The sequence below is a fragment of the Lichenostomus cassidix genome, chromosome Z (genome assembly GCF_008360975.1).
Source record: "Lichenostomus cassidix isolate B80296 chromosome Z, HeHo_3.0, whole genome shotgun sequence".
NCBI lineage: Eukaryota > Metazoa > Chordata > Aves > Passeriformes > Meliphagidae > Lichenostomus > Lichenostomus cassidix.
In genome coordinates this window covers 15,216,065-15,241,609 of record NC_139511.1, presented here as the reverse complement: position 1 = coordinate 15,241,609, position 25,545 = coordinate 15,216,065, and the positions used below count along the sequence as shown (strand labels likewise).

The 25,545-nt window shown below is 39.3% G+C and overlaps 2 protein-coding genes across 4 annotated transcripts in view; one reads left to right on the top strand and one right to left on the bottom strand.

Annotated features, from left to right (window-relative positions):
• Positions 1-1,676: 1,676 nt before the first annotated feature.
• Positions 1,677-20,758, bottom strand: ARSK (arylsulfatase family member K). The gene is made up of 8 exons (XM_085042112.1): positions 20,482-20,758; positions 16,437-16,566; positions 14,515-14,674; positions 12,336-12,618; positions 7,926-8,097; positions 5,802-6,026; positions 2,636-2,860; positions 1,677-2,553 (listed from the first exon to the last, which is right to left on the bottom strand). Exons 1-8 carry the CDS (start codon positions 20,617-20,619, stop codon positions 2,285-2,287), a joined length of 1,602 nt encoding a protein of 533 aa, XP_084898238.1. The 5' UTR covers positions 20,620-20,758; the 3' UTR covers positions 1,677-2,284.
• Positions 20,759-20,838: 80 nt separating this feature from the next.
• SKIC3 (SKI3 subunit of superkiller complex) overlaps positions 20,839-25,545 on the top strand; it is a 52,259-nt gene continuing 47,552 nt past the window's right edge. For 2 of the 3 annotated variants that reach the window (XR_014846715.1, XM_085042110.1), the window contains exons 1-4: positions 22,108-22,242; positions 22,771-22,914; positions 23,925-24,016; positions 24,664-24,739. Coding sequence is in view for 2 of the 3 variants with exons in the window: in XM_085042110.1 (XP_084898236.1) it covers positions 22,123-22,242; positions 22,771-22,914; positions 23,925-24,016; positions 24,664-24,739 (432 nt within the window). In the remaining variant the exon portion in view is untranslated. Of the gene's footprint in view, positions 20,923-22,107; positions 22,243-22,770; positions 22,915-23,924; positions 24,017-24,663; positions 24,740-25,545 lie in introns of those variants that run through there. The other variant, XM_085042111.1, reaches the window with a different exon arrangement.

Sequence of the window (25,545 nt, the reverse complement as noted above, 5' to 3'; positions counted from 1 at the left end):
AGTATGCTTTATTATTGTTGCTAATGGCTCGTAATACAATGGTAAGAATGTGCTTTGACATACCTCCTCACATTACAAAGGCTTATTCCTAGCTATGCCTGAGCAATCTGAAACCAGAGTGATAGAAATAATGTAATTTTCTTTATAGACTCCCAGGTTATGAAATTATATGATTGTGAAATGGCCAGATGAACCTGGCAGGTCAACCAGTGATTAGAACAATGGTGCCATAGTCAGGTCTTTGGTTACTCAGCCCTTTTGCCATCCCTGGCTTCCTGGGGGTGATGGGGGCTATCTGACAAAACAGGGGAAAAGCACCTTTGGTTGGAGACTTGCCAGACTCCTGAAGATGGCTTTAAACTGGATTTGTCAGGGAAGGGTGCCTATCCATCCCAATCCAACCAGTTGAATACCTACACCTACAACGGATGACCCAATGAACATCAACATCTCTTGTAAAAGAAAATCCTATTCAATATTTTTGAAAGTGTTACGTTTGAAAATAGTGCTCAAGGAGACTCAAGTTTAGGGACCTGTACCCCTTTACAGTGTTTACTATCAGAGATCCCTACCAAAAGTCTACAAGGAAACCAAGAAAATAAAAGCACAAGGAAATAATTCTAGTCACACTTCTAAAGAAATCTCGTGGAAAACTAGTAGAACCAAGGAAGGGAAAGAACACAATAGCACAAAAAGGAAATACTGCTTTTCTGAATTATTTTATGCCTTCTCTTAATCTAAGTTTCCTTTTCTCCTGAAATAAAGGCATCCAATTATTTTTTAAAATCTTTTCTTGTCTTTGTTAGCTATCATCACCACTTCCCAGTTCTTTGTGTCCTGGAGCAAAAAACTAATTTTGTCATCCAAGTATCTTTTCACAAGTTACAAAAAAATGTCCAAATATATATCCTATTTCATTGCACTGAATTCTGGCTTCTTTCACTGACAAATCTATGCACCATGAAAAAGCAAGTTATTCATAACATCAGAGCAAACTAAAAAAGAAAAGAAGATAGCACTATACTTTGTAACTCTCAGGCATGAAAAAGAAAACTAAATTCTCAGGCATTAGAGATGATCATTACATAAAGTCAGCATCTTCAATTATGTAATGGCTTTTATATTAACTCCCATTGTCACCAGCATTTATAAAGTTCTAGTCTCCCAGAAAACACAAGTCTAATTATACCTCTAGAGAGACAGATATTAAACAGATACTAAAACTTTTCTAAATACCACACTAGCAAGTGCAGCCTTCTGTTTTAATAACTTCTCTTCCATTTCTCTACTTTGTGGTTTTGGAGGATACATATTCCTTACAGTCAGATTGCAAGCCATGTGATCCAGAAGAAGAATGATTTTACATGGTGCCCTCAACAAGAAGCTCTGCTTTGTAAGCTGGCAAATTCCTCGGGTTTCCTGGATTGTAAAGAAGCCTTGCACCACACACAGAGCTTCTCTGGACAGTCTGTGACACGAGATGTGGTTGCAAGGCTTTTTTCCAATTTGTTCTTCCTTTTCAGACACTATCCCAAATAGCACTTATGTAAACCTAACATTAGTGTGTCTTAAAAGCTCATGTCTTCAAAGAAAGCACTGTTCACAGAACTGACAAAATATTATTTTCCCTACATTTTAAACATCCAGTCATTAAGAAAAATCATGCACAAAACACATTCAGTTCACCATCATTTTATTTTACTATACTTTGTACAATGTACTGGATTCTGTCCAGACTTCTGGAAAGTGATAAAATTTCTTTGTTCTTTTTTCTTGACATAGTTAAGTACTTGCAGAAACATCTGTGCTCAGACCAGTACTTGTCACCAACTTTTTGATTATATTTTAACTGCTATATCTTCTCTAAAATGGAAGAATGTGTATCCCAATTGGACTTATAAAAAAACCAGCAAATTTTACTGTAACTGGTAGCTTACTTCACTAAATGTTAAAATCCTTGCTTTAGTCTATGCCTATAAATGGAAATTCCTATTGAGTTCTAATGCTACTTCTGCAAACGGCTAAATATTCCAAACACACAATTAGCATGTACATACTTACCCTTTCTATGTACATGTAAGTGTTACAGAACAATAACATGTAAAACTTGTTTTGCTGGTTATAAATGCTCTTGGCTTTCTAACGCAGTGCAGTAATTGTTTGGAAATCTTTACTTTCAATAGGTCATATAAGACAATAATTAAAATACTTGAAATCCAGCATAATATCACAAATGCATAATGTTTTTATATCTTCAGTCATATTAAATCCAGGTTGTCTGTACCTACTCAGCAAGCCACTTGTCAATTGCATTCTCATACTTTTTTTGGTCCTTCAACCAGTCTTGATGCCACCTAAGGTTAGCAATAACACTTGAGTAATTTTGACCCAAACTTTGCTTCCAGCTGATAAACTGTTGCTTGTTATACTCCTGAACAGAAGAAGAAACCTCTGGATAGTTTACTATAGAGCGAAGTATTTTGTCCAAGGAATGTACAGTTACTGGGAATTTTATGGCAACATTTGTAAGCTCATCTGGATCTGCAGAAAGGTCTGGAACAAACAAAAAGTCAGTTAGGATTCAATTTGCAATTAAGTAAGCGAATGAGTCAGTGAGGACACAAAAGTAGCATACCAAAGAGTTGGGGCGGTACCGAAGAGCCATCTGAGTACGCGATGTATTTCCAGTTGCCAGTTCTCAGCATATACACAGAGGAATTCACATTGCACCCATGGAACTCGCTCAGCACCCACGAGGGCCGAGGTACTCCGCGTGACACTTCACTCTCGGCCTTTTCATGCAGCAGTGGTATAAGAGAATATCCACTGAGATTATGTGGGACAGGAATTCTTGCTATATCTAGGGAAAGATATACAAAACCAAAATGCTACTGCAGTTTTTACAATTAAAAAAGCCTAAGACAAAGCCACCAGCATCTGAATGTAAGTTTTGTTAATAAAATGAATGGAAATTTTATTATGTCAATAAAATGTGCACTCTTAATTATTATCCCAAAAGACACAATTAAAAAAACCTTAAAGGACTTCTCAAGCCAAGCTGCCCACCATCTTGATCAAATGCAGTATCATCTACGTCTAACTCAACCTTTAACAGAAGTTTGTGAAGATGGACCACAATAGCCTCCTTTGATGGATGCTGCTGTTTTATTTCTTAATCATGATTGCAAATACTTCTCTTTTGGTCTGACTACATCAGGCAGAAGAAACAGAATGTCATAGCTTGAAAAGACCCTAAAAGCTCCACATCCAACATGTTGTAACCTTTATTTCTTTAACAATAATGGTGTTAAGCTTGTCTATAGCATTCTTGATTAGTGAATAAAGAAATGCTTTATGAAAGGTGACCATTAAGGTTATCACCTATAACTGGTGGGGAAATTTGAGAAGCAGTGCCACTTGCTTCTCTGGCAGGACTGGAGACAAAGATGCTATCAGAGGTGGCATCAACATAGTGCACATATGAACAACACTGGATGACTCCATAGCCTACTAGACAGCCACTAGGAGATGCTGTAATACCCATATGTTCCTCAGCATCAACTGATCAACAAGTTTCTCTAGCTCCCAAAGATCAGGTTAAAAGGCTGCAAAGGTTTGTCAGAAACATTCTGAAAAACATAGCTGAGAATCCCAAGCATGTCCTAAAAACCATGTATGACAGTACTGTAATTTTTAATCACCCTACTGAATATCAGTAATTCAAAATTCAAAACTTTCCATTTCACAGGGTACCATGGTAGTATTTAATCTGTTCTGTGTTGAGTGGTGATACCCTGTGAATATAAATTGCTCATAGGTGACTCTTTCCTTCATCAGCATGTCTTCCTTTTCATCCTCTGTCCAGCCGGCATCTAAGTAGTAGGAAGACCTGTAATGTGTAAACCCAGCAGCTCCTGCGCATGCATGGGCAAAAAACTTGAACAAATACATACTACATTTCAACAAATGAAAAAGGGATATAGGCTCTTCTGTCATCCTAAACTAGTAATGGTATAACTTGCAGTAACTGCATTCTCTTTGTGCAAAAAGAATGCTCCAGCCACCTTCAGCAGCTCCTGCTTTCCCAACAGAGAGCCAAAGACACTTCCATACAGACAAAGAAGACACTTCCACACAGACAAACAAAGCCAGTGCTGCTTGGAAGAAAGGTTATGCTATATCCTGTTACAAAATGCAAGAGCTGTTGCACTTTTATACATCTGTATCACACAGATTTTGCTGGAATGAAAACATTTGTACTTATTGTCAAAACTAGTGCAGGAGGAAGTCTTGAGCAAAGCATTTTTATCATAATTTTTGTCATCATGTCATCATTTTTATCATTATGGATGACATCTCAAGAAAAATTATTTCCCTGAGACAACACAAAGAAAAGGGTTTACATTTGTCACAAAAATAGACTTTAAATCAGTTTCCTCACTGGCATGCAGACTGAGGACATAATAGATCATAGAGATAGTTCTTCAAGTTTTCACATTCATTGTACATGTCTTTTTGACATTCAGAGTACAGGAAAAGGGAAAACTGCCAGAACAGAAGGAAAGCATTATACACACAAAGTTCTGTGGGAGAAGAAAAAACAAAAAAAAAAACCCAAAAAACACTCCAGAGGAAAAGCTGGAAGGATGTTAAACCATCTGACCAACTATGTCATTTGGTGAAGAGGGAAAAAGAAATAAGAGATTTTTAACTCTTTACATGGGATACCATAACTTATATATGTAATACAGATATATATATATATATGTAACAATTTTATATAAAAATTTGGAAGAGAAAGACACTCAGATTTTATGTCCTATTTTTAACTGGATAACCGGTTCAAAAGTTTTGAGAGGCCACAGACAGATAATTAACTTTTATTCAGTTTTTAGAAAATCAACTTAAAACAATATAGAAGAGGATTTCTAACTTACATTCACTGCTAGAAGTACAGTTTTATTTACTCATGCTCTCCAGCCAATTGCACTGTACGTGTGACACCTCTTAGAGAGCAAGCCTTCCAGACTGGCTTGAAAAGAAAATTTTTCTTATTGGTAGCCTAAAAGATCACAGATAATGCCCCAAATGGCAACTTCACCTGATGTTTAGTTCCAATCAAAATCATCTCTTGCATCATTCATCACAGATAACTGTTCAAAAATTATTCTTAAAATTTATTTCCATCTAAGCAATTTAATTTTTGTTCTTTTTATTTGATTCTCTGTCCCATACTAAGTATTTTCACATCTATATAAGGTCAGAATGGATATCCATTATCTTACCTTTTTATGCTTGCCCAGATCAATTGTACATGTCCTACACAAAACCTTCATCACACTTGTTTCACATGACCCTTCATAAAAGATATTCCTTTACTATAAAAATTAATTTGTCATCCTTTCAGGTTTAATCTCATCTCTGGATGCACTTACACTGTAATTTCTATAGTAAACTGTTAGGTATGAAGGCTAGCAAGGATTATTCATATCTAAAATGGGCTTTATCACCACTTTTTAATAACAAATAATCCTACATATAATCAGGATTAATTATGTGGATTAATAATCAGTGTAATTATGTGGATGACAGTAACAGTAATAAGGAAGATCATCAGTTTCTTTATTTATTCATGTATTTTTTATGTTTTCTATTAAGTACACACGCATGATCCACAAATAAATTATCTCCTGTTATGTTACTATATTGCCTCAAAGTAGAGACCTAATTCTGACTATAATACAAATGCCGAATGATAACGGTAACTGGGGAAAAAATTAATTTTAAATTATTTAACTCACCAAGCATAGTAGGATATATATCCACAAGAGATACTACATTTGGTATTTGCTGCTGTTCTCTTACACCTGGTCCCATAACTAAAAGAGGAACATGGGAACTTCCTTCATACATGCTCATTTTATAGAACTGACGGTGTTCCATAGCAAGTTCTCCATGATCTGCAGTGAATATAATGATTGTTTTTCCAAGAAGCCCAGTATCTCGCAAAACTGAAATAATCTCACCTGCAACAACAAAAAGATACTGGATGGTTCTTTTTTGATGGATACATTCAAAATACTTCTTCCAAGTTCTGTACCTGCAAAGCAGCATGCAAACTTCAAGGAATTCTCCTAGTCAGAGAAGGAAACTCCTCTGTTGTTGCACATACGTGTGTGCTATGCAGACACAACATATACTCCTCACTTTTTGCATGTATGTGCAACAAAATCAGGGCCAAGATCAATGAAGTTGGTAATTAAGCAGAGCACTTAGACATCTTTAAAATATTGGACCACTTGGAATGATTCATGCCTAAACACACTAGTTAAAATACGTTACAAAATGAAAACCCCAACGCAGTTACTTTGCAATCCCTTCATCTCCTATAACTGTCAGACTTCCATTGATTTCTTTTCATGCATAAAATGAGGAAGAGCAATTCTGTGCCTTTCAATTCAGTTCACCAATCTCACATGGTGAAAAAATTAGCTTATTTAATAATGAATTTCACATTAATATGCAAGCAAGTTTTTGTTCATTCATGGTCACTTTTCAAATCAATATATAAAATACTCCAAATTAAGATCAACTGCATTGTAACTTTTATGTCTATAAACCTTATTGCAAACTTCGAAGAATTCTGAATGTACAACTAATTATTTCTTTGTCATTTTCAATAATATGCTGCTGAGAGACACTTCAAATATAACCTTATTGTTCAGTCGATTTGAAGCAGCTGTTATCCAGTCTACGCATTTGAAATCCATCTCTAGGGAAAACTAACTATGCCCTAAAATTTATCTTTTCTTCCAGCTCTGGTTTTTCAGTCCATCCCCTTCACAAAAATGTTTCCATATTTCAGTTAGCACTTAATCAAAGAGATTTAGTTCCTCCTGTACGTGGGTGTCCTGGGTACGGAGGAAAAGAAGGGTGGAGTTTTCTCCAGTGTTTAATACCATTCCACCTATGTTATGGAGGGGGTGCAGTTTTCAGCAGGAAATGCCACAGTGGGGAACGCTGGAAGTGGATTCAGTCTTACCTCCGTGGCGGAAAGGTGTGAACTGTTCCCTTTAACTGTTGCTGAAGCCATAGGAAGCTGTAATTGTTGCTCAAACCCCAACCAGCTGGTGCCACGGTGAGACAAGGCAAGCCGCTGCTGTCGCTGCTGCCACTGCTGCCACCACTACTGCTACTGCTCCTGCAGCTGCTGCCACTGTCAGGGTTAGTATTTTTGGCAGCAGGACTCTGTATTCAGACGAACTGGCTCTCCAGGCTTTGTTTTACCCCTGTTTCCTATTGTTTCCGGCTGGGGGAAGATTAAACGTGTTTGCCTCATTGCTTTTGTTTTCCTGAACCGCATGGTTCAGTGTCCAGGAGGGGACAGGAATGACAGGAGGCATCTTGCCTTGGTCTGGGAAAACCACACCAAGTACTGTCTTTGGGAAGAGTTTTTGCTTTTTTATTGGTGAATACCCTTCTTGTGGGTAGAGCACTCTCCCTTTGTGTCTTCTTTTATCAACATTGTTGCATTTATGGAATGTTTTTCAGCAAAATTGGTGTTTCCACTTGTGGTCTCTCCTGTACTGTCAAAAGGAGATTGGGGAGGAGGGGCAGCTTGTGTTAATTTTCCCACTGCATTTTAAACCAGTGCAATGGGTCATACAACGTTTTGCTGCAATTACTGGTTTCCTACGGAGCCTCTGACTGCTGATTGTGATTACTTTTCAAAGTGCTCTCAATTCACCTAAAAACTATGCAGTTATTTATCATATTGACTGATCAAGCAAATTCCATTATTTACTCCCAGATCTGAATTGTGGTGTTTTGTTTTCTACTTTTTCCCCCCAAAGATCAGGCCTATCAGCATTTTCTTTAAAAAAATCAGAACTACAAAACCCACTGTGTAATAAGATATTACCTACCTAGCATGGCATCTGTTTCTGCACACATAGCATAATAAAATGCTCTAATATTTCTCACTTCTTCCTTTGTAAACTCTCCTGTGCAATTCTTGGTGTATGATGAGTAATAGTCTACTGGATGCATCTCTGAAAGAGAAGACCACTTGGGTATTTTAATAGCTTCATAATTTACCTAAAAATAAGAGGAAATTGACAATACTTTAGCAACTGAATTAAACAGATTTAAATACAGATGTAATTACAAAAATTATAGCATAAATTCACGGTTCTCAATTTGTGGCCCAGGCAACACCAGCTGCTTATTTGTTACATGGTGCTTCTACCTCCTCCATATTTCCCCACAGCTTCCACAGGTAAACAGTTTTTTTAAAAGATATAAAAATCAACTAGAAACTAAGGCTAAGAGCCACAAGTATGTGCTTCACCGGCTGATGTATTTTATTAAGAGAGATAGCACAGAACAGTCTTCTAGACTAAGTACAGAAGTACTGGCAAAGGGTCTTCAGTTCTGTAGAATAACTATAAACCTCATGGATCAAAAATACTGCGTGTTTTGTGGGACTGGAGAAACACATGGAAATTCATGCAGTCTGGGAAAGCCTCCAGGACAGTGATGACAAGTCTTGGCATCTTGATAAAAAGCATTGACTACATTAATCCAATTTTCTAATACTTTTTACATGTTTCTATAAATGTCAATCCATTTAGTTATAAAGAAATGTAGGATCAGTGTGAAACTAAAAAGCCAATCTATTTTAAATAGTGATGGATTTGTATATTCAAACTTGGCGTCATCACAGATATTGTCTGCTTCAATACTAGATTTAGAATCTTGATATTTGACATACACATTTAACCTTGGCTGTCACACTTGTAAATATTCACTCAAAAAAAGTGCTGCATTTAACAGTTAATTACTTGTACACTGTAGAGTTAAAGCACAAATTATGATAAAGCAGAGAAGATGCAATCTCAGCATGGAAAATTTAAATTTATTAAATACTAAACCCACACCTATTGCCCTCACCTCTGAAAATCTCTAACAGAGGACTAGATTACAGCACAGCAATTCCAATGTCTGTGAAGCACATCCCAGGGCTGCCTCAAACATGGGCAGCACTGGTTCCAGATGAAATAACCGAGACACTTACTAGCCAAGAGGCTCCATGCAGCACAAAAGCAATCAGACTCAAATTGTCCCTAGAAGCATTAAGTCCTGTTTACTGGTGTAGCAACTTAAGTAGCAGTCCCTGACAAACCCAGTTTGGTTTTATCTCAAGGTATGGTATGGATAATGAAGAACTGTCTGGGGAGGTAGTAGTGCAATGTCTGTCCCTTGAGAGTATGGTGTATCTTTGACCACCATTAATGTCAATGGCCTTGTGCTCTCACAACAGTCCATCTCCCACAACAGACACCATTCTTTCTTGATATCTAGCAGACTTATTAAGTCATAGAATCACAGAATCAGGTGAAAGGTTGGAAAAGATCTCTAAGATCATCGAGCCCAATCATTAAACCACTACTGACAAACCCACCACTAAACCATGTCCCCAGGTGCCACATCTACATGTTTTTCAAATCCTTCCAGTGATGGTGAATCGACCACTGCACTCAGCAGCCTGTTCCAGTGCTCGACAACTATTTTGGTGAAGAAATTTTTGCAAATATCCAATCTAAATTGCCCCTGGTCCAACTTGAGGCCATTTCCTCTTATTGTCTCACATCATGCTTGGAAGAAAAGACTGACAGGTAAACAAGTCAGTAAGACTGCAAGAGTTAAGGTGCCCACACCTGGCTTTGTAACAGTCAGACACAACAAGATGCAAGTTTCCCTAGGATCTATAGACAACACACTGCTAGAAGAAATCATGAAGATAAAATAATACTGCTTCAGTCATTTTCTTATTGCTCACAGTCCTTAGCTACACAAAGTTACATTCTGGGCTTTGCAAATGGTATTTATTAGCTGCTTGAGATACAATGGGAGCAAAAAGTGACCCTCCACACCCATTATTCTTTTCTACAGGACTATAGCCTAGTTTTAAGCATTCACAGCACAATCCCTTTGTCTGCCTATCATAACGTCCTGGGTAACCCAAAATGTTATTGCATTACATATCTGTCTGTGCCTAAAAACTGTCTCTTGCAGACCCACAGCATGGCTGGAACTGGAATTGCGGGGCAGTCGGGAGGTGCCAGTCCCTTTAAAAGGTCAGGGAACCCACACTGACTTCCTCTTACACCGGGCAGCGTTTGCCGAAGGAGGAGGCTCCACTTCAGAGGGAGTTGCTTGGAGGCCGGTTTATGGTCTTGCAACTGTAGCAACTCGGGAAAAACTGCATTTAGCAGTTTTGTTCGCAGTGAATTTTGCACCCTATATGGGCAGTGAAGCTTGAGCGGGTCCCTGGGGGTTGGGCCACCCCACACCAGTGTCCAGGGACCAGTTCTGTCAACCCCTTCCCCTCCACACCAGCAGATCAGAAGGCAGCAGCACCAACACCGGCAGAGTTCAGCAGGCAGCAGGAGGAAGCAGTGGGTAGCGGTGCTGACCCCACACGTGCCAGCACTTCCCATCTGCCACTAGAACTTCCTAAACTCCAACCTTCCTGGGAGGGTTTGCTGCCATCCTCTCCCTTTTCTTCCCAGAGCGCATGGTCGCCCGTGGCAGGCACCACCTTAGAAAAGGTCTGACGCTATTTCCCTTTGCCCCCTGCAGGCACCCGGCAGTGGGGGGCTGTCAGCTTGGAAGTAGCCCACCAATTTGGGGGTCTCTTTGTTCCCGAGGAGCTCCTGAGATTCACCAATTTTGTATCTAGTTGTTATTCACTGCTATTTTTTGCATGTTACTGTTTCTCTTGTTAGTAAACGTTTTTTTCACTTATATCTACTGGTGTTGGTTCCTTATTGAAAAGGGATGGGTTAAAACTAAGAGGAGGTAACTCGTTTAGTGTGCCCACTTTTTCGAATTGTCTTAAACCAAGACACATAATTCATAACTAGGAAAGAAGCCACATGCCCTGAATAACTGACAGCTTGTGCAAAATACAGGAGACCATCTGCTTAACAACACAGGTCTCACAAACATGCCATGTTGATACTCTGTTCTGCATTACAGCCCAAATAAACAGCACATTTCAGTTCTTATCAACGTGATCAAACTTCTTCATGAGATTATCTCTGTGATTTTAAGACTGCTTCTTCCATAACAAAAAAGAGCTACATGGCAGAAGAAGATGCAACAGTAACATGTGTTTCACCCAATGCAGTATGGATACACAGTGGTGGGAAGGACACCAGCCAATTGTCGAGTTAAGGTATTCTGAGTGGATTAAGGATGAAAAAAACTCATCAGAGATGTTATAACTCTGTCTGTGACTTGAAACAATGGTACCCCCACTTCCCAAGACACATATAACAATCAGCACCCAGCCAGTTTTCCTCAATAACTAAGTTGGATCTTGCTTTTTGTAAAGGAAGGTTTCTTTCCCCATGCTCTTCCTCTCCTCAAAAACTTCTCACTTTTCCCAAAAGAATCCACAACCCTCCCTATTACAAAGAAATGCACATCTCTCCACTTCAATTGTATATCTTCTTTTCCTAAGTATTTGTATTTTTGGTGCGCCTAGATTAAGAGATTTAGCAGTTCTCCAGTGGAAAAGGCCACAAGTTAAACGAATTATATATGGAGGGGTTTTTTGAAGTATAAAGTCTTATCAACCTAATTCTTATTCTGCAGCTGCAGAGAATATTAATGCCTTTCTGCAATGAAATCTATTGTAATACATTTATATTTTATGGCACATAATGGCAACTGGAGATCATACAACACAAAGTATTTCTTCTTTGGAATGGAGTGCTATTTTTTAGCTTTATGAGTACAGACATAAGGGGACTTGTTTGCGCTTGAAAACCCAAAGTAGTGCAGAAGAAGTTAACAGAAAAGAAAGAGCTCTGTTGTGTCTTATGTTGCCTCCTGTTCTAAGTTCATACTGCTGGAAAAGTCAATCTTTCACTCTAAAACTCAGACAAAATCATTACATATAGCCTCATTTCTAACAAGCAAAATACAGAACATTCATAACAATGAATTTCAGACTATTACTAGAAGTAATTTACAACTAAGAATAGCAAAAGTTTTGTTCTTCTAAATGTATGTCTAGCCATTGAACTCCATATTTATTTAATGATTCACTGACTACTGCTAACAAACCTTATCCCACAACAGAAGGAAATTCCTCACTTCTATTTGCTTAGCCTTAAATCAGAAACTAACATGTCATTCAGGTACTTTTTTACTGGGTACTAAAATACTAAAACTTGCTCTGTCTTGAAAAATCAGAAATAAAACAATGCCTGTAGTAAGTACAGTTATTAATAAATTCATATTTAGATTTCATCTTCACATACCTTTTCAAGCCAATAGGGAGATGTTAAAAATGTAGAGGATCCAAAATTTTCTCCCGCATAGGGTGATGGATACGGGTGTGGTAAATTTAGTCCCAAGTAAAGAATAAATGGTTGAGTAAGGTTAACAGCTTCTTCCTTTATCCAATTTACTGCTTTATCAGTATTCCGCCAATCTGCTTCCATCACTCTAACCTGCTTCCTATCACCTCTAAGTTTCACCATGGGTCTACCTTCTTGTCGGAGCAGAAAGTCAACATCCCTGGTCCAAGCTTCCACACGATTACTGAAAATACAAACACAAGACACATACTCAGCAGAAAATGTTTTCTTTACTTTTCCTCCAAACAAAAAGCATAATGAATTTCTGGAGAACCTCGTCTATACTTTTAGCTGCAATCTATTTGTAATTCTGACATAAAGGAGAGCTGTTATTCAATTGTGCAATAACCCTTGTGCATCTATTTTATACTCAGACCTTCAGCCTTTTTATTTCAATTCTGAATCTTCTTTCTTATTTATTGTGACTTCATTTCAGAATGGTTCTTCTCACATCTACAAAATAATATTTAGAAATAGCACTCTATCTTGTGGACCCTTCTCCACATTTTGACACAGATTCACATACTATCTATTTGTAAACTGCACCTGAGACTTTTCTCTGAAAGAGTCTAGTGAGAAAAAAACTTGCCTGGTGAGGCTGCCCTTAGAAAAAAGATTCTGGATTTGGATAGTACTATTAATTAAATACACTTGAGATAAAATTCCGTAAGAATACTTTCTCTCATACAATTGCTTTAAATGTAGCTGATAAATCCTATCAAAGCAATAACAGAAAATGGTGTAAAGAAAGCAAGAAGTGGGGAAAATGGCAACAGTTTAATGATAAAATATTTTTGGAACAGATTTTCTACTATCATGGCAGTTGTTGTCTCTAAAACACTAGAAAATCTGAGTTGCAGATGTCCTTGTTTCTCAGCCAGAGTGAATGATGGTGGATGTTGGTGGGAAGAGACAGACCACCTAAGACCTTGACTAATCTTCACCTTGTTCTTGGCAATTTCAATATAACCAACCAAATTATAAAGGAAAATATAAACCTGCACAGAGTTTGATCACATACTTGTATCAAAACACAGTATTATTATTGTTTAAAGAGCATCTAACCAGTTTTATTGCCAAAGGAATTTTACCATTCCATGGAAGCACTCCCACATGCTGGAGCAGTTTGTGAAAAACATCAGCCCATGGGAAGGACTCACTTTGGCGAAGTTAGTGGCGGACTGTCCTTCCAATGGGGGAGAGACCCCACACTAAAGCAGAGGAATGCAAGGAGTCCTACCCCTGAGCAGGAAGGAGGAACGAGCATGATGAATTGACCATAGTCCCCATTCTCAAGCCCCTGTGCTGCTGAGAGATGTGGCAGAGAGTTTGGAAGTTGAGACTAGGTAGAAGGGAAGGGTAGGGGGAAGTGTTTTAAGATTTGAGTTTACTTCTCATTGCCTTACTCTGGCTTCTAATTGGCAAGAAATTAATTTTCCTGAGTTAAGTCTGTTTTGCCTGTATGCCTGAGTGATCTCTCTCAATCCTTATCTTCACCACTGAGTCTTCCATTGTATTTTCTCTTCCCTGCTCAGTGGATGATGTGAAGTGATAGAACAGTTTGTTCTACCATGGTGGCCCTGGTATCCATCCAGGGCCAACCCACCACAACAGCACAAGTCTGTGAACATTTATGGTCTTCAAAAAATCCCCCAAAACTTCTGATGTTTTGTGACAGTAGATTTAATATTTAATTACTATAAGAATGGATTTTTGTTCTGCTTTTCCTACACTGTTAGTATAACCAGGAAGTCAGGAAGTCAGGAAGTCCAAAGGCAAGGCAAAAACAGTTTATGAATTTCACTTAAGAAGCAATATCAGTGATAAAAAGTAACCATTCATGTAGGGCAAAACAAGTTTTTGTATTGCCTTTCAACTGCAGGTAAAAGCTGAAGTGTAGCTCCATGGGATATGCTTGCTTTTCCATAAAGTTGCAGTACAGATCTCCGTTAGGTAGCTAACACAATTTCTTTTAAATTAAAGCTACTATCATTTCAGCTGGAGACTGAAACCACATAACAGATCATTACCAGTTTGTTCATTCCTGTCCATTTCATAGCAGGAGAATCCACCTGATTACCTTACTGAATGATGTCCAGAAGTATAGTCCAATTTCCCAAACTTCTGTGCACGGTAGCCATGCTTCTCCATAAGATCCATCCATGTTACATAATCTGGATCTAGACCTTTAAAGTTATTCCAAGATTCTGTTAAATGAGTGAAAAGACCACTCCACATAGCTGGGGGGGAAAAAAAAAGTGAGTGATTAGTACCCCCTACCTATATAGTTGAGAAGGCATTAATCTTCTCAGTGTTACAAAGATTAGAAGTCCAAATTGTTATCCAACAGAACAAGGAACACGAAGTATTAATCTTCCAAATCTTATTTCATAATCAATACAAGTAACAAAATTTACTCAAACAATCCCCAGAATTGAAGAAGATCCTATGCAATCATAAATCAAGTATTTCTTATATTAGAAAATATACTTTTTGATTTCTGAAAGAAAAAGCCGCGGTAGCACAGATCCTATGAAACAATTCTGTATTTCCCCATGCTTCAGAGTATTATTTCCCCTTACTACAGTTAGATTTTAATATCAGTTTAAAGTATATTTGTGGACAGAATTACAATACAGTGTCTTCACAAATACTATATGCCCTCAATTTTATCCTTTTCAGGTAATCTACTTCACTACCAGCTGCAGAAACAAAGTAAGAATATTAAAGAAGATATAAAGAATAAATAAAGCCAAGGGAAAAGTTGCAAAGAAACTGTACAGGAAGATTTTTTTTAGTTCTATTTCTTTGCAGCTTATTGAGAATAATTCATTCTTTCCAATGCTAATTAAGAATTAAAGGCAGTTCTAAAATAAAACTAAGTCATTCTACAGGCAATAGAAAGATCCAGTAAGCAAAGTGCATGAACTCCACATGGCAATACTCCTCCTTTCCCCACCCCATACACAGGGCTGTTTCCCAGCCCTACATATGAGCTCAGTGGTCACAGACACCTACAATGCTACATATAATTGATGAATTGTTGAATTATGTAGTCTCTTTCTCATGGGAGTACTAGCCTGCCATTTTCACAAACTTATTAAAATAAATAACACAAAGTCATTGTTCTTAGCAACATAAACTGACCAAAAGACTCAAAAATCAAAAAAAAGAAAAGAAGCTTGACTGCTTATTCACATAATGTCACGCACTTAAAACGTGACCATAAGGAAAAGAAATGGGGACTAGATTATCAATAAAGGGAATATTAAAAATGTAACACTATTTTTGACAGCCTTCGCCTGCTTTGTATGCTTGAGAGAAAGGTGAATCCCCCTTACAGCTACAGATGAAGGAGGGTCTTTGCAACAACTGAAAAAGCTAGAAATGTTTTAAGATGTAACCTTTGATTGGAATATAGTAACCTTCTATCTTCCCAGCAAATTCTGCAAGTGTGAAATTGACCACAAAACAACAATTGCATTAAGAAAAATGCTGAAATGTTCAATTAAATCTAGTGAAAGATATATTATACCTCTAGAAGACACTTTATTCAGCTGCCACTTTATTTAGCTGTTATTATTTATTACTTTTTGCTGAATACAGGAAAGATATTTATCAACTTTGTACTGGGAAGAAAGGGTAGTTCTGGGTGTAGTTTCAACACTGTAGCAGAACAAATCTGATTTCTCTACAAATCCTGAAGACTTTTTAAAAATCTGAAGCTTCAGTGGAGTTTGTAAAAACAATTGGGAGATTACACTGAACTGAAAAAAGGAAAACAAAAAATAAAGAGAAAGGAGGAAACATAAGAAACAGAAGAGATAAACAGATGAAAGAGAAGAATACCCTAAAAATTCAGACACAAACTAAAAAGAAAATTGATCTTATTGAAAAGCAAAACAAATCCCTCCCCATTAAATTCTTTTAAATTTCCCATCATTGCCACATATTTAAATTGACATGTGCAACACATTTGTCTGATGTTTTGCTTGGTTCTACCTGCACGGGAAGGACAACAAATTGGAGAATTGGTGTAGGCATTGAGAAAGTTAGTGCCATGTCTTTTCATAAAATTTATGGAAGGCAAATCCACAGTCTGATTTCCTGGAAAAAATGTCAAGCGCCCATCCTGCAATCAAACAGACAAAAGCAACACATACACAGCATTAACACAAACGATCAGCTACATTAATACATATATTTGTTACCTTGGATTTTATTTGCTCAAATGCTGCCAATTCTATGCAGGTACGGAAAAGTGTTGAGAAGCTCTAAGTAAACCAATATAAAATGGATTACTTTTGAAAAAGTGCAGTGGAAAGGATAACTGGGCTTCTTTATAATAAATAAAATTAATTCCCTTGTATTTTTATATGTATTTCAAACTCCAGTTCTTCAGGAGTGGGGTCCTACCATGTCACATTCAATGAGAATAGGCATGGTGAAATGTAAAAAGGAGTAAGGCTGAATCCCAGTGTAGATGTGTGCACTAGCACATTTTTCTGTGAAACCACCATTGGCCCCTCATCCTTTTTAAAGGTTTATCCACACCACTTCTCTGTGAACTGATTTGAAACTACAGACTGGAAAAGTGATCAGAAAGCTAAAGAAAGGCTCTTCTCCCATTGAAATGCCATCCACAATGGCTCCCTTTTGATACTTTCACAATGCTAATTTCATTTTCACCTATTTTTTTAGACAGAGTTTTTAATCAGTAACTTTTAAAAGAGCAAACATTTTGAATATGTAATTTTATAGTAAAACCAGGTTTCAGGCAGAGTGCCATATTTCATGTCATTGTTTTCTCCTGTCACTTTTATTCCTTTCCTTGGTTGAGTAAGATGTCCCAATATAGCCCCAGCCTGACTGGCTGTTCAGTGAACAGACAGGTGATAATGAATCTGCAGTTTTAACTGCAGAAAAAAGCAATTACCCCCATTTTGTTTCTGGCAAAAATACTCTTAGATAACACAACACTTCATTTGGCCCCAGTAGAGCTAACTGCAGCATCCCAGCCTCTGCAATCAGCTCACATCAGAACATGACAAATGAGTGATCACCAATTTTGTCTACTACTACAAATAGCAACTTGAAAAAGCACTCAGGAGGACAAATTGGAAATAAAGTTGTAATATGCAACCAGAACTCGAACAAAACTTTGGGCTGAAAGTGCTCTTTAGAAAGTTTTCCTGGTTCCAGCCCGGACAGGGTTCATTTTTGCAGTAGCCAGGAGGGAACATGGCTAAGACATGGAGGTTATTGTGTCATTTTCCAGGAAGAGGGGAAGGGGTTCCTTCCCGGTCAGGGAAGTGTGGTGGTGGTGGTCAGGTACTGTCAGGCTCTGCATGGTACAGCAGTGAGCATTCAATGGGAACTGCACACCTCTCCTGTACTTTTTTGTTATTAATGCTGTTGTTGTTATTGTTCTTTCCTTTTCTCATTGCTGTTTCTTGTAAATTGTTCTTACCTCAACCTGTGACCTTTATCTTTTGTGTCTCCAATTCTCTGCTCCAGCCTGCTGCAAAGGAATGGGAGGGGGATAGAGGAGCAAGCAAGTGGCACATGGTTTGGAGTGATTTCAGTGGGAACACTAAATTGGAGAATACCATTCCTAAACCATGACAAAAGTACACAGCTGCTGAGCAATCCTGTCAATAACACATTAAGTTTCTCCAACAAAGTCTTATTTGAACAGCTGGAGACAACCAAGTTCCTTATATTGATACTGTGATACCATAGTCAATGATACAGTAGCAAAATAATTCCGTATACTTTGTGTCACATTACGCTTGGTACACTGTGGTATGGTTATTGTTTCTATAGATGCGGACACTCAGTGAAAGTAGTAAGTTTCTTGAACTGGCTGAGAAGGTGAAAGCTTATTTCTGGAAATCCATCCTCTGAGAATTGTATAGGATTTGCAGGTTATGAAATACCTAAGTAAATAAAATTACTTTAACACAAACAAATACATATCATCCACGATCCTGAGCTTCATTGCCTGCAAAACCTGTCATCCATCACCCAGTTAATTTCAAGGCGCAGCTCAGGAGCTGAATTGCCTTTAGCACATTTGACCAGAAAACCCTTGGAAAAGCACAATGCCTGATGTGACACAGAAGCAGAAAGCTACTGTTCAAGCAAGAGGTCATTGCTCTGCAGGCCAAACACAGTCCAGCACCACTGAGAAGAAAATTTTTGTTCCACTTGACAAAATAGGCATAATTCTTTCATAGGCAGTGTGTCCCACAACAAATGCAGGCACACTTTCCAACGAAAGTCCAAACCTATTAAAAGCCTGCAAGACTTAAGCTTTTTTTCCAGAAAAACTGTTAGTTTCAACAGTACCCAATCCTTCTTATTCTCTACCAGTGATGTAATCAAAATGGTTGATATATTCCTACCTTCAAATTCACCTCAGAAAAACACCTTACACAGCACAACCTGTCTTTTACCGTATTCACCTTTGTATGCACTATGCAAACATGACACTTCAAAAACAGCACCTTGTTCTTAATTGTTTATGTAAGAATACCACAAAGGTTGTGGGTTTTATCTCTCTTTTTTTTGTAATGGTTACCTCATTAATCATTGTAATATATTTATAAGAACCTTCCTGCTTCAAGGTGACATACAAAAGCTCAACGAAGATTTGTCTGCAGCCTCTGCTAGCATCTGGAGATAAAATGGACATTGACCAACCCTCAGGACCTTAAATACTGTAATTCTAACTATTGGTAAGTAAGACTTTTAGTAAAAGCTGAACATTTGGAGAAAAAAATATGCATTACTTTGGAATATGAAGAGAGATGATTTACTCAAAATAAAATTAATAGAGCATAAAGTCAAAGGAAAGAAAGTAAGTAAGGAGCTATGGCACAAATAAAGGCAGAGCTATTTCTTTATCTTTGAAATCACAACAAATGTGTTTAAGATTGGATTTGAAAAAAGATAATACATGTTTACCAAATATTTAGGAAAAATTCATTCCAAGAAGGACAGACAGCAGGCACGAAGTCAATTGCTCTAATCTGTGCAGTCAAGGATGGAACCCCAAGAAGGCTAGGAACTGAAATTTTTCAACACTGAGTAAGAAGTGATGAAATGTGAAAGCACCTGGAGCTTAACACCACACAACTTATGTTTGATTTCACACCAAGCAGTGTTCAGATGAGGCAGAGAAACCAAGGCTCCTCAGAGTAAAACCCACATCAAAGCATTTCCAGTATGCTGGGTGGGCACAGTGAGAAAACTGTGAAGATATGCGCAGGGATTAGTATTTGTGAGGGGAAAAATTTCTGTGTGTCTAGGGTTAAACCAAATATATTAATAAATTACTGTAATGAAGCCGCTAGGTATACATGGGTTCCTCTATCCTTTTGGCTCTGGACACACATCTGACAAGTTTATTGTGTTGTTATGCCTTGTAAGAGCCTGACTAAACCAGTATTTGATGCGCACTAAGCCAGCAATTTCATCTGTGATTATAGAAGTTCTCTATCCCATGTGTTGTGGAGACCTAACATTCTTAGGATTGACAACGGCAAGCATAACACGGTTTAGTGACCTTGCTTGCCTTTTGGCTTCTCAAGTTAACAGAAAAGCATTCATTTTACACGCGAGCTATGTTCCAGCGGCGGCTGCCGTGCGGTGCAGTCCTGCTGGCACGCCGCCCTCCAGCCTATTTCGCGGTGACGAGCTGTATGTATGGCACCAGAGCGTGGGAGCCACCTGCGCAGAGGTTGCTGTCACGGCTGCGGTGCGAACGCGGCTCACCCCGGCGGGAAGCCGGCTGCGTTTGTTCGGAGCGCTCGGGTGACACAGCGGCCTATGCCGTGCCGCGCCGTGCCGCGCCGTGCCAGCCTTCCGCCGCACGGCGGCGCTGCAGAGCACCGCCAGCCCCGCTGCGCATGCCCGTGGCGCTAGGCTGGGGAATGCATCCGGATGGCCTCGTTGCCTCTCCCTCCGTAGCACCGCCCAGAGCCCCGCCGAGGGTCTTCCCGCCATCCCTGTCCGGCCGCCCCTCCACGCCCCGCTCACTTACCAAGGAGTCGCAGGTCACCAGCACCACGTTAAACCGGGGCTGCTCCCCCCGGGCGGCGGGCCGCGGCCTCGCTCCCGCCCCGGTGGCCATGAGGAGCAGCGCCAGCCCGGCTCGCTCCAGCAGCCCGCCGCCTCGCATCGCCCCGCCGCCGTGGCCCCCAGCTTCGGGACCGAGAGGAACAGCGGCCCCGAAAGCAAATTCTGGGGCTCTGGCCACAGCGTAAGACTTGACCCCGCAGCACGCTACCCGCAGCACTGTGGCCTACAACTCCCACAGTGCCCCGGGCGGCGGCCTGCCGTTCCCAGCGTGTCCCGGGAGACGGGAACTACATCTCCCACAGTGCCCGAAGAAAAATGGCGGCTGAGCTGGCCGTCGGTGCCCTGCTGTGAGACTGCGCATGTGCGCGGGCGGCGGCTGAGGTGGCGGCGGCGGCGGCCGAAGGTGCGGCAGTGGCGGGTGGCGGGTGGCGACGCGCGGTAATGGCCCGGCTCGCTCCGCCGCGGCTTTCCCGGGGGGCTGCGGGTGTGGATTGTCCCCCCAGGCTGTCCGCTTGCTCCGGACCCCACCTGCGCGCCCCGGAGCCACCCGCGGGCCGGGCTGGGTGGCCTCGTTGCGGAGGCCGGCCGCCTGCCCGGTGCCTGGGTTTGCCCCGGAGTGGTGTTTTCTCTGTAGGTGACTGTGGAGCTCATGCTGGGCTCTGCTCGCGGTGGGGTGCGCTTGTGATGGCCGAAGCGTCTGTTCCATCCTAGGAAGCAAATTTGTCTCCAAGAACTGCTGAGCAATGCAACCTGGACAGATTTCTTTATAGGTTTTGAGGGACTGTTTGGAATTCTCTCTAATCCTACCAATTTTCGTTACTAAGTTAGCGCTGGGACCTTCAGCCATTCTTTTGTTTTTGCTTTTCAGCTCCTAAAAAGATTTTTTGCTCTTTAGCTGGTTGCTTTTTCCATCTTTTTGGATGCTGGCACCAGCGCTGTTGTTCCTCAGCCTCATCCCATCTCGGCAGCTTTGGCTGTGGTGTTTGTAAAGTGCTTTTTAAGGCAAAATGTTTACCACATGCACCGTGACAGTGCATGATTATGTTCTAAAGTGCCAGTGCCTCTTTGGTGTGTCCTTGAATGCTTGTTCTGCTTTGATTCGTGGCTGTAGTGAGAAGCAGAGCCTGCCGTGTGTGTGGAGGGAGTGGCGCAGGGAGGGTCCCGCCGGGGGTAAGTGGCAGATGGCCATGGTGCTGCTGGGGAAAGCACACAAGAAAAGCACTTAGCAGCCCCTGAAACACACGTCTCGGGCAGTACGGCTCTTAAGCACAGTTCACTGCTTTGCTTCTTTTAAAGAGGAATTTCTATGTGCAGGGTGTTTTCTCCTAAGTCTAACTAAGGGCTCTTTAAATGCCTCTCTTCCTGCTTAAATTTATCTTAACCTGTAAGAAAAGTTTCATTCTGGGGTAGCTACTTTGTATCATTTAACTGTTTGGCATAATGGCATAATACCGCATTGGAGCTAATGCGTGTTATTTTTACCATCAGTTTCTAGTGCTGTATGCGTTTTGGCATATTGCACTATATTTCTGTATAAAAACATCTCTGTGCAATAAAGGTATAAACATTTTGTATGCTCAGAATGTCGTTTTTACAAGAACTGATGATACACCCTTTGTATTTGGCAGCCACAATGTCAAATAAGGAGGTGAAGGCAGCATTAAAGAGTGCTAGAGACGCAATAAAGAATAAAGAGTATAAGGAGGCCTTAAAACATTGCAAGGTAATTAATTTTATACTTGGAAGGTAAGTTTGGGGCTTTTTGCACGTTTTGTTTGTGTTCCCATACCCCTACAGGTGTATAGCAGTGCAGAGTGTAGAGAACCATATTGATGTGATAGTTGAGATGGATTTTCAGATTTAAACTGTTTATTTCAGAAATACACTTAAGTGTTTATTTATGTTAGTTTCCCACATGTCAACTTTCATTCACCTTCCTTTTGAATTCGCTTACATGTGGCAATAAGAGTTTTAAGTCTAGAATGATAGATATAAAAATCCATTTCTAATCCAGACCTTCCAGGAGTGCTTTAACTGCTGAGCTGTAGATATGGGTTACCAGCTCAACACTTCAGGTATGAAGCATCCTCTGGCATAAGAAGCTAAAGTTACCAATCTCAGTGTCTTCCTAAAAATTACTTCTAGTATTGCCATATAAAATAATCCACCAAACTGCAGTGATAAAAGTAAATAAATGGATCTATAACTTACACTTCTTTCATTGGTTTTACTTAAAATTGTGTGTTTCTAGGCAGTCTTGAAGCAAGAGAAAAATAACTACAATGCTTGGGTGTTCATTGGCCTGGCAGCTGCTGAGTTAGAGCAGCCTGATCAGGCCAAAGGAGCATATAAGAAGGCTATTGAACTTGAACCAAACCAGTTACTGGCATGGCAGGTACGTGACTGTCCACTTTTTGTTTCCCTCAAAGATACCACTATGGAACAAAGTAGAGTTAAGACTTGTATCTTGTTTTCTTGAGGGCCTTAAATTCTGAGAAAGCTTTGGAGCGTCCAGTGTAAAACTATGGTGACCTTTAGTTTCGGCATATTTCAGTTTGTATTTCTTGTGTAGACTACATAGCTGTGAGACATGCAAGGGAGAGCATGAATTGAAACAAAACCAGTGAATTTGTCCCTTGTAAAATTTTCTATGCTGGTAGCTCAAGAAAGGCTTGACAGTTCTTCTCTTACAGAGTGAAAATATTTTATGTAGTAATGTATTTTTGCAGCTTTCAGCATCAAGAGGATTGTTAATGAATTTTTTGTTACTTAAAAGCAGAAGTATACATGTAAAATAGCTGTGTGCTGGGTCATGTATACATTATAGCCTATCTTAATATAGATTTGCAATGTACAATTGTTTTATTTGGAGATACATGAAGCATAAGGTTGCATATTAAATCTGTTGGTGATATCAACAATTGATGCTTTTCTAAAGAAATAAGGTTGTTAATATTTTCAGTATAAATACTATTTTAAAGTGTAACTGTTGGGGCCTGAATTCAGTGTGTTGAAATTTTCTCACTTTTGCAATCAGATTCTGGCTTTCTTGCTACAATACTTGTATGTATATCTATATTATTATATATTTTGCATATTATATATATTTCATGATACTGCCTAGTGAACTTTTATGTTGTCTTTTGTGTGGACAAGATCATGTAATATATAAAAGTTTCAAAGAATTGTTGGTATTAGTTAAGAAAGTGGGGAAAGCTTTTCACTTAATATAAGTAGATTGAGTGGACTGTTTAGAAACTGCATCGTGTTTGATAGATTAACACTTGACCCCACTGGAGGCAAAGGAATAATTTTTGTAGGCATAACAGGTAGTGTTCTCATAAAACATAACCATTGACCAAAAAATCTTACTTCCTTTTCTTTTTTTGGTTTTTTTTTGTTAAGGGATTAGCAAATTTATATGAGAAACCCAACCAAATTGATGTCAAAGGAGACTTAGCAGATGTTTACCAAAAACTCTTGGAACTCTATGAAAGGTAAAGGATATCGAATGCCATAAATTCAGTCTTAAGATTTCTAGTTTAGTGAATATCATTGCTGATATATGGTGTAGACTTTGGATTTTTTAAAGCCATGTCACATCAGTGGTTCAGGCCTATTTACTAAGGTTTTCTCTAATAAGATAAGGTTTCTTTTTCCTGTCTTTGGTAGAGCAAAACTCTCTTAGTTTAGTTGTACTTGAGGTTAGTAGTTTAGGGAATTCTGTGTTATCCTATTCCTGTCTAAACTCCCTGCCTTGAAGCATTTACCTTTGATAGTTCATTGTCTGCATTAATAAGAAAGCTTATCTTGTACTGCTTTAAGATCACAGAGTATGTGTCATGCAATTCGTAGAGGCACAGTTCTAAACACACCTAACTGAGCTGTCACTGTAGCTGACTGGAGTGTTTGATTGTTCCCTTATTTTGCAAATTGGTCAAAAAAAATAGCACAGTCCCTAAAAGTATTTTTTTTAATTGAGAACAGCAATGAGTAAAATTTCTAGGGCAATTTGTAGTATTTGTTCTAAATATTAGTTCAACAACCGAACCTACTGAAAATTAATTGCCAGAATTTGAAAAACATTATACTGTTATATGAAAAACTCACCTTGTTTTGGGGGGATTTTCTTACTTCTTTTTAGTGGTGACAAGCAGAAATGGTGTGATGTATGTAACAAGCTTGTGGAACTATATCATCAAGAAAAGAAATATTTAGAGGTAGGTCACACACTTTACTTTCTTTATTCAAACAGTAATTTTCCATTTGATCTAGCTACTTTTCATCAAGGAATCCCCACTTTTATGGACCACTTTAGATCTCCTTGTGGACCACAACCCAGAAGAACTGATTTTAACTATTTTTTCTTTTCCACTGGGTGAGACTTGGATGCAATTCATTAAACTGGTAGAACTGGCAAAGACTATTAATATTGAGGCTGAAAGGGTAGAATATCATTCTTCTGTTGTACTTCTAGGAGTCAAAAATGGTCTCAAATGCACATTTACAGGCAGTATGTATGAGTCAGTTGCCCTTTGCCTTGCTTGGCCAGTACTAGGTGTCTGATGAACCTTCACTGATGGGGTGATCCCTTCCTAGGCTGTCACTGCTGCTTCATTCTAGAGGTTAAGGTGGGATACGTACACAACCTGAACTCATTTGCCAGTGTCTTATGTACTGCATTCCCAGTACTACACACAGTGGTAAGGACACGAAAACCCTCTTCAGAGCAACACAAGCTTTGCAGAAATCATCATGACTCTGGTCAGTACCACGACATGGAGTTGTTAAATACCTGCGTGGTTCAGTAGTAATGTTTCCTGCAACCTCTATAATAATGTTACAGAATGCTTTTGGTGGCATGTTGTTCACTTTTCCTTTGCTCTTTGAAAGGCTCTTTCTTACAGGGTGGTGCATGGTTGTACTCCATGTCATCTTCCCACCTTTCCTCCAACAATCAACAAAGAAAAGTTTTACATTACACAGACCGTCAGGCTGAAGACTTAATTAGCTCCAAAGCCTCACT

What these genes read in the sequence shown, in the direction of transcription:
- ARSK (XM_085042112.1), bottom strand. Translation starts at nt 20,619, where the DNA reads ATGCGAGGCGGCGGGCTGCTGGAGCGAGCCGGGCTGGCGCTGCTCCTC. An exon ending in TGGTGACCTGCGACTCCTTG is followed by an intron (nt 16,567 to 20,481) that starts GTAAGTGAGCGG and finishes GTTTGATTGCAG; the next exon opens with GATGGGCGCTTGACATTTTT. An exon ending in GGTACCGCCCCAACTCTTTG is followed by an intron (nt 2,554 to 2,635) that starts GTATGCTACTTT and finishes TGTTTGTTCCAG; the next exon opens with ACCTTTCTGCAGATCCAGAT.